The 9,452-nt window shown below is 46.9% G+C and overlaps 1 protein-coding gene across 1 annotated transcript in view; it reads left to right on the forward strand.

Annotated features, from left to right (window-relative positions):
* The first annotated feature begins 579 nt into the window (after positions 1 to 579).
* The window catches only part of Wdr47 (WD repeat domain 47), a 66,200-nt gene continuing 57,327 nt past the window's right edge, over positions 580 to 9,452 (forward strand). Inside the window, exons 1-3 of the mRNA XM_029538043.1 lie at positions 580 to 602; positions 8,138 to 8,420; positions 8,488 to 8,615. Of these exons, the coding sequence (XP_029393903.1) occupies positions 580 to 602; positions 8,138 to 8,420; positions 8,488 to 8,615 (434 nt within the window). The remainder of the gene's footprint in view (positions 603 to 8,137; positions 8,421 to 8,487; positions 8,616 to 9,452) is intronic.

Below are 9,452 nucleotides of genomic sequence, written 5' to 3' on the forward strand. Positions count from 1 at the left end.
CTGTATGCTTTTCGTTTTGTCTGTAATCTCAACATTTTTTTAAGGTGCCAAGTAATGGAATGTAATGGTAGTATAAGAAGAAAAGGATCTTATTGACTTAGTTGAAACTTGGGAAGGAAGGGATGGGACTAACTTCAGGCTTGACCAGACCCAGGTACTTAAGAAGAATCAAGACTATCTCCATCTTGTATCATAACCTGGCTTTACTCTCTTGATGGTCTTTAAACATGACTGACAGTTCTAGGGTTCCATCCTTAACAACTTGAGAATGTTGCTCTGCTTAGTTGTGGTTTGAGAATGGCCCTTATAAGATCATGTTTGAAAGGTTAGTCCTCAGTGGAATTGTTTTGAGAAGGATTAGGGGGTGTGGCTTTGTTGGAGGAGGTATGTCAGGATTGGGCTTTGGAGGTTCAAAAGCCCACACTAGGCCCAGTCCCCTCCCTCGCTTTCTCCCTCCCTCTCTCCCTCCCTCCCTCCCTCCCCTCTTCGTCTCTCCATCTCTGTATCTCTGTCCCCCTGTTCAGATCTTATATAAGTTCTCAGCTATTGTTCCAATACCATGTTTATCTGTCCGCTGCCATGCTTCTCATCGTGATGATCTCGTACTTACCCTCTGAAACTGTAAGCAAGCTTCCAATTACATGCTCTTCTCTTGCTTTGGTCATGGTGTCTCCTCACAGCAATAACAGTAACCAAACAGAAAATTCCAAGTGAGAGTTACTGTTGTCTTGACTCTGGCCAGGAAGAAGTGTAATTCCAGAACCTCCTGTCCCACCTCTGTGGTGAAGATGTCTGTCACTAAGTTAGTAGAGTGCTTACCAATCATGCACAAAGCCGTGGATTTGGTCCTCAGAACCTAATAAACCTAGTATAGGTAAGACCTGTAATCTGGATCTTGGGAGATGGAAGCAGGAGGATCAGAAGTACTAAGTTGGTGGCCAGCCTGGGATACATGAGATCCTTAAGACTCCCTCTCCTCCAAGAAAAATGGCATAGAGTAGTCCTGGAAAGCAAAAAGAAAGGGAGATTGGATAGACAACAGATGAACAGTGACTTGATTCATGACTGCTTCCCCCCCCACACACACACACCTCGAGACAGAGTCTCACTATACAGTCCATCATCCACTTGCCCATGATTGAACTCAGGGATCTTCCTCCAGCTCTGGTCTCCCACATGCTGGGGAGGCTACAGGCAGAGTTTATTAATTTTGAGTTCTATAGCTACCTTCCAACATCTACTTAAAGTAGATGTCAACTCTATGTGGCGATTTCTTTTAAAATAAATAAAATTGAAAACTTAGTTTCTCAGTTGCACTGGATGTATTCCGGGTTCTCAACCCCATGGTAGTAGCTGGTGTAGCATTGGACAGAGCTGACCTAACACGTTTCCATTTTCACAGAAAAAAGAAAAATTGAACAATGATGATTCGAGGACACAGGTGCTCCCCCCTGTTCCTCTGTGTTGCACAAACACATTATGGTAGTTTCAGTAGGCTTGGTCCAGGGAGTGGCACTATTAGGAACTGCCCGTGAGACAGTGTCTCCTGGCTGCTTTCCAATCAAGATGTAGAACTCTCAGCTCTTTCTCCAGCACCGTGTCTGCCTGGATGCTGCCATGCTTCCTGCCATGACGATAGTGGACTGAACCTCTGAATCTGTAAGCCAGCCCCAGTTAAATGTTCTTTCTCAGAGTTACCTTTGTCATGGTGTCTCTTCACTGCAATGAAACCGTAACTAAAACACACACACACACACACACACACACACACACACACACACACACACAGTATTATAGGGAAGCATAATGAGCCACAGCTTCAGCAAATAACCAATTCTTTGCCAACCTGTCTTCTGAGTATTAAGTCACCTTCATCAGCAAAGGCAGAACACATCTATTTCACAAAGTGGAGCAGCCATAGAAACCGTGCTCAGAAGGCCGGTGGAAAGAAGTGAATACCAGCTTTCAAATGTAAGAAAAACTTGTCTTCTCGCCTCTAGGCGGGCACACACAGAAACAGAAACAGTAGTATGGGGGTAAATCACAATTAGGTAAATTATAGGGATATGCAGCCAGATCGTCATAAGCTAGGACAACGTTAATGGAGGCATGGGAAAAGAAGCTCACCAGATTTGAGCAGTGCAGAGGGGGTGGGTTGCCTGGGAAATGCCCTTAGATGGTCCATTTAGCTTGATGTGTTACGAGAGTTACACAAGAGTCATTAGCAAGTGTTATCCATGCAGGATGCTTATCTCTTTAATGTGACTTTGAATGTCTAATTTATTTAAATATTGAGTTTAGAGGTCCTTCTTTCCCACCATAATTAGGAACTGTATGTATTCTTCCCAAGCTGCTTTTGTTAGGTAGTTGGTCACGCTGATTTAAAAGAAAAAAAAAATAAAGCAAATACAACATATAGCATACAGTATCCAGACTTTATAGAAAGTTCTACTAAATAGCTTCAAGCGCATGCTTTTTTTTTTTTTTTTTTTTTTTTTTTTTTTTTTTTTGAGACAGGGTTTCTCTGTATAGCCCTGGCTGTCCTGGAACTCACTCTGTAGACCAGGCTGGCCTCGAACTCAGAAATCTGCCTGCCTCTGCCTCCGGAGTGCTGGGATTAAAGGCGTGCACCACCACACCTGGACCTTTTTTTTTTATTACACTTATTTATTTTGTGTGTGTTTGCCTATGTGCATGCATGTGCCGTAGCACTCATGTGGAGATCAGAGGACAACTTATGGGAGTTGGGTCTTTCCTTCCACCAAGTGGGTCCTTGGGTTCAGACCGAGGCCATCAGGCTTGGTGGTAAGTGCCTTAAACTGAAGAGCCATCTTACTGACCCTAGAATATTGATTTTTATTTTTTTAAAAAAATTTATTAATGCTCATATATTTACTTAATATAAATATAAATGTCCTTATTTGAAACAATGATGTATTTTTTAAACTAGGTTTAATCATACATGTATAATTTTAGCTTTTGTTAAGGAGCCTTGGTTAGATCCATGTGCATTTGTTTTTTGGTTATTTTCGAGAGGTTGGAGTGGAAGGGAAGGAGTTATGACAGGGTCTCATGTAGTCCAGGCTGTCCGGGAACTCCCTATGTAGAAGAGGCTGGCCTTGAATTTCTGATCTTCAAGCCTCTTGTTAGTTAGGAATACAGATATGGGCCACCTCACATGGTCCTGGATTTAATCCTTGAATCTGTTGAAGGAGAAGCCATGCTAAAAGTATTTGCTCTCCCAAGGCCAGGATGCTGCTGACTCTGAGGCAGAAAACTTCCGGTATGCTTAAGTTTTCATAAGAGTGGCTCCTTTAAAGCAGGTCCCCTTATTTCCATGGAACTCTCTCTCTCTGAACACCTTGGATTAAAATGTCCTAGTTTAGGTTCGTGCTCGGATCCCTTTGTGACATCTGGGGAAAACCAAAAGCTTCTATTCACCTTTTTAGAAATGAGATTTGAGAATCATATTCAAAGGTATCCACCTTAGCCTGCAGGCATTTAAGTCATAAGGCACCATGAGTCATTTTGTCGTGTTAGAACCTGCGCTTTCAAGCGATGCCTGACCTAGTTCCTGAATCACTGTAGGCATTCAGTAGATGTTTAGTGATTGACTGAGGGAGCACCTCAGGATCTAAGGACAGTCCATCTAAGAAAGCTTTGTCTTTTCTGAACAGTTCACTGCTATGCAGCTAGGAGAGTGAAAGGCAAGAAGATCTAATCTTAACCCTGTGGCTGAGTACTGAAAAGGGATACCTTACCTCACAGATATTAAGGTTATATGGTAAGACCTGATGTTACATTAGGAAGCAAATATACAAATAGTCATTGCATTGCCAACAGACAATGGTAAGGTAGACCAGCTGTCTTATTTCGGTCTGGTCCTTTTCTTTCTTGTACCTCCTTTTCCCAGAAGTATGAATAGTGTGTATTTGCTTCTAACAGTCTGAGTTTTACTGAAAATTCAGATGTACGCTGAACTGCTGTCATAGGTATGGAAAACATACAGCCTCAAATCTTCCCTAACTCATCAGAATAAGGTTCGTTTCTTTCTGTTTTTTTCTTTAAGACAGGGTTTCTGTATGTAGCCCTCCCTGGCTGTCCTGGAACTCCGGGCTGGCCTCAAACTCTGCTTGCTTCTGCCTTCCCATGACTAGAATTAAAGGTGTGCCCCACCATTGCCTGAAAGGTTCAAAATTTGGGGTTGATACAAGGAATTAGGGAAGGGAATAAGGAGTAAGGTTTTAGGAGTCAGATGTTTTGTCTATGGGGGTCTTGATCGTGTTTGTTTTTCTCAGCCAACTAAAGAAATAAGAGGCAGGAAAAATATCTCAGACATGGCAGGCAACAAGCTATTACAAGTGAAACATCAGCTGCAAGTACAGAGAGGGCCACCAGGAACTGAAGTCTGTGTTTCCAGGGGAGTACTGGGGGTTTTAAGTGCTTTTGGTGGCCTGGGATAGGTCCCCTTCCCCTAATTTTGAGTTGGCCAGCTTCCGGTAAACATGTGATATGGGGCAGGGACTTTTCCCTGGTCTTGAGGTTGGATTGGTCTGTTGAGACAAATAAAGGGGAGCTAATAGGCCCACTGCTTCAGGAATATGTTCAGGACTGTCCTTGAACATATCTGACCAGTTCAAACTGGAGAGGGGGAAGGAGGCCCTGCTTGTGGAAGAAAAGTCAGATTAAAGTATATTAAGGCAGGTTTATTGCCATGAGGAGGGAGAAAGGGAATGAGGAAGAGAAAGAGTGAGGGCATGTGCGGAGAGGGTAGGGAGAGGGAGAGCATGGAAGAGACCAAAATGCCTGGCTTATATAGGGAAGAGCCTCTGGAGGCAGGGCAGCCCAGCCCCTGGGCTGGCAAGTTCAGGGTTGGGGGCGGGGTATGCCAGGTAGGGACTGAGGGATGCTGGGAGGACCTGGAGGCCAGTCTGCTTTGAGAGGTAAAGTATACACCTCAGCCCCTTGTCCCATGGTCTAAAACCAAACACTGAGAAGATGCATCATAAATGTTACCAGAGTTGTTAGGGGCAGAGCCCAGATCCTGGCAGCCCTAATAACCTAGGTTCAGTCACCGGCCCTTCAATATGCCAATTAAAGTAATAGCAAAAGGCAGAGAAAGATCTCTTTAATGTGACCACATTAGGAAGAAGAACAAACAAGAACAGTGACTCTCCAAGTCCCTCTTTACACAGTTTAGGTTCAATCAGAGGGCCAGAAGCATGCATGGCTAAGCCCTCTTGGTCTGGATTTCTGCCTCTGCTACCAGGCAGTGTAACCAGATGTCAACATTGTTGGAAATCTCCACCTACCCCCCACCCCCTACCCCCAACCCCCACCCCGAGACAAAGTCTTCCTCTGGCTGGCACCAGGCCTTTTCCTTTCCCAGCGTAAGATTCTCAGTGAAATTCCGATTTCCTAGGGACTATTGTCTCAATAGTCTGGTAACTGAAAGGAGGGGCCCACATTTCCCTTCAAAATGTCTTCATTTCTGCCAAGCTCCTTGTGGTGGTCTGAATGAGAATGGCCCCCTAAGCGCAAATATTTGAATGTTTAGTCACCAGGCAGTGGCACTATTAGAAAGAATTCAAAGGGTTAGGAAGTGCTGCCTTGTTGGAAGAAGTGTGTCACTGGGGGGTGGGGTTTAAGATTTTAAAAGCCCATGCCAGGCCCAGAGTCTCTCTGCCTAAGGTTCAGGATGTCTGTTTTCAGCTGTTCCTCTGGTATCTACCTGCAAGCTGTCTTGCTTCTTGTCATGTTGATAATGGACTGAACCTCTGAAACTGTAAGCCAGTCCCAGTTAAAAGCTTTTTCTTTTTTTCTTTTTAATTTATTTATGCAAGTACATTGTAGCTGTCTTCAGACACACCAGAAGAAGGCATCAGATCTTATTACAGATGTCTGTGAGCCACCATGTGGTTGCTGGGAATTGAACTCAGGACTTCTGGAAGAGCAGTCCGTGCTCTTAACTGCTGAGCCATCTCTCCAGCCCTAGAAGCTTTTTCGTGTAACACTTGCCTGCATCAGGTTGTCTCTCTGGAGCAATAGAATAGTAATTAAGATAGTATGTGATTTTCTTCTAGGATTTAGGTGAACTGGGCAATTGATGTTTTGAAGTTCAGATATTTTGATTTCTCCCTGAAATTAAAAATGTTCTCTCTACAACTTTTAAACTATGACTTTTTTTTGTTTCCCTCCTCCTCCCCTTCCTCTTTCTCCCCTTCCCCCTCCTCCCCCTTCTCCTCCTCCTCTCCCTCCTCCTCCTCCTCCTCCTCCTCCTCCTCTTTGCATGTGTATATATGTGTGGAATGTGTGTGGGGGAAGCCAGAAGTTGATATTGGTTGACTGATCACTCTTCATCCTATTCATTAAGGCAACGTCTCTCCTTGACAGAGTTTGACAGTTAGTCAGTTTGTGTCACTCACTCCCATGATTCATCTCTGCCTCTGAGGCTCCGGGATTATAGGTGGCCACCAACCTCGCATAACTACTGATGATCCAAACCCCGTTCTTCATGATTGCATGGCCAGCACTGACCACAGACCCATCTTATTTTGAGACAGAGTCTTACAATGTAGCTGGGCTCAGACTGGCCTCCAATCTGCAAGACTCTATCCTGCTGGAATTCAGGCATGTACCAACATACCTGGCCTTTAAAAAATATTGTATTTATTTATTGGATATGTGCATGTGCAATGCTGTGATTCACCTGGCCGTCTATCTTGAACTGGATTTTTGTTTGTTTTTGAGGTTCCAGCCTTTGCTGACTGGAACTCATTATGTAAACCAGGCTGGCTAAATCTCTCATAGGTCTACCTCTGCCTCCTGAGTGCTGGATTCTTTATGCTAAGGTTCCTGGAGGTTCGGCTCCTTGAGCATTACATATCTGGGAGAATACTACGACACAAATGTGTAGAAGTGATGCTACTACTGTAGAGAAATGGGCAGTTCAAAACAATGACCTTATTAAATGCTTCAGGGTAGGATTAGCTTTACACATTGAGAGCCTAGAAGGGGAAGGTTTTCATGGAGGGAGATGGAGTACAGAAAAGGGCAAGGAAGGAACATTTATTTAATTTAACCTTTATTAGTTAATTGTTGGAAATAGAATTAAGAGTCAAACCCAGTGCACAGAAGACATTTGGAAGTGTCAGGTTGTCCTAGCTACTTTTTTAATTGATGTGATGAAACATCATGACCAAGGCAACTTATAAAAGGCAGCATTTAATTTTTAGCTCAGGGTACCAGTTCATGACAGTCTTGACAGTGAATGTGCCAGCAGACAGGGAGGCATGATGCTGGAGCCGTAGCTAACAGCTTACACGAGATTCACAAACACCAGTCATGAAACTAAGAAAGGGCTGGCGAGATGGCTCAGCGTTTAAGAGCACGGACTGTTCTATCTAGAGGTCCTGAGTTCAAATCCCAGCAACCACATGGTGGCTCACAACCATTCATAATGAGATCTGACTCCCTCTTCTGGGATGTCAGATGACAGCTACAGTGTACTTACATATAATACATAAATCTTAAAACAACAACAACAAAAAATAAACCAGAAAGGGCTGGCTTTTGAAACCTCCAAGACCACCCTCGGTGACATCTCTTCCAACCAGTTCATACCTACCTAATCCAGTGGTTCTCAACCTTCCTAATGCTGCGGCAATTTAATACAGTTGCTCATCATTTGGTCACCTCCTCACCCTCAGCCATAAAAGTATTTTCGTTGCTACTTCAGAACTGCTATGAATTGAAATTCTATGATATGTTACCCTCCTAGGAGGTGTTGGGATCCACACGTTGAGGACCGCTATCATTTTTTTTTTTTTTTTGGTTTTTCGAGACAGGGTTTCTCTGTGTAGCTCTGGCTGTCCTGGAACTCACTTTGTAGACCAGGCTGGCCTCGAACTCAGAAATCCGCCTGCCTCTGCCTCTGTTGAGATTAAAGGCGTGCGCCACCACTCTTGGCTGGGGACCGCTATCCTAATCTTTCCCTATCAGTTCAGTAACTTGAGACAAGCATTCAAATGCATGACTATGGGGGCAATTCTCATTCAAACTACCACACCTGTCCACGCTATTTTGGGACATAACAAAGCGTCACCTCGAAGGTTCTGGTCCTACATCCTCCTTACAGGCATCTTCTAAATCACAAGAGCAGAGAAGGCGAGGGCCAGGAACCTTCAGGAGGCCGAGTCTTAGGTTCTGCCCGCCCCCGTGTTAGGCCCCGCCTCCAGGCCCCGCCCTATCCTCCTGGGCTGGCCCGGCCGACTCTTCTGCTCAGGCACCTGCCTAGCCGCCTCGCGAGGAGGGGTCCTGAGGCGGCTCCAGGGACGAGCAGTGATTGGCTGCAGCTGGCGGCTGGAGCTCCGTTCCAGCGGCGCTTGACAACCGCAGTCCGTGGAGCGGAGCGCTCGGAGGCGGGATCAGGGCGGCCGCGAGCAGGACCGGCTGACGAGCTGATGGATTGACGTGCGGGCTGCTTAGCCCAGACCGCCGCCCTCGCGCTCGCGCCCGCGCCTTAGCCTGGAATTGGCTGCCTCGGGGCTCTGGCCGCCGGCCTCTCCGCCGCCTTTTCCTCCGCCGCTTGTGCCGGCTCCGCCCGGAGCCCTCAGGTGAGTGGATTCCAGGAGGCGGGGGCGGGCCGCCGCGCACCGTGGGTTGCCATGGTCACCCGTCGCCACCTGTCACTAGCCTGATGCGCCGCAGACCCCACGGCCCCTTGGGCGGCGTTCGCGGCCGGGAGGAGTGTCTTGGGTAGGCTTTGGTGGCGACTGCGAGAAGATGGGATGCGGGCGAGGCCCCGGTGTCTCGGGGACAGGACCTGGGACCCGCCAGGCAGTCTATCCAGGCCGCCACTCCTGGACCACACCTTCCCCTACTTGCCAGTCGGATTCGGGCGGCAGGGCGATGCCCCTCGCCCTGGTATGGAGTATCCATCCCACCGCTGCTGAGGAGCGCGAGGAGGGCTGACTGGGCTGCATCTGCCTCGCCCCTCTACTGAGCTGGGGCGAGACTGAAGGCTGCGCGCTGGTCCCTTTGCCTGCTCGCCTTGGGGTGAATGGGTAGGGAGTGGCGGGGTTGGGGGGCGGGGGGTGTGTGGAACCTGGGTTTGCCCTTTCTGACGCCAGGCCAGTGGCTGTTAGGAGCAGTCCTTTGGGGTCTGGGAGGGTGGGGACGGGGGCATCGACTGCATTTCGAACGTGAATTGTTCAGGGGACGCCTGCGTAAGACACCGGAGGTTATGGAACTCAGAGGGTTAAGCTGCTTAGCTGTATTGGGGAGAAAAAGATTGGGGCTCTAGCTCTGGGACGACGCCTTTGGTAAAGGGGTAGGAACCAAGTAGGCAGGGGCAGTATTTGACCTGATGATTTCTCCCCTGTACATCCAGACATGCAGCTAGTAACTACGAATGGTGTCGTCTGAGGGGAGCTTTTTTTTTTTTTTTTTTT

The sequence above is a fragment of the Mus pahari genome, chromosome 4 (assembly GCF_900095145.1).
Source record: "Mus pahari chromosome 4, PAHARI_EIJ_v1.1, whole genome shotgun sequence".
Classification (NCBI taxonomy): Eukaryota; Metazoa; Chordata; class Mammalia; order Rodentia; family Muridae; genus Mus; species Mus pahari.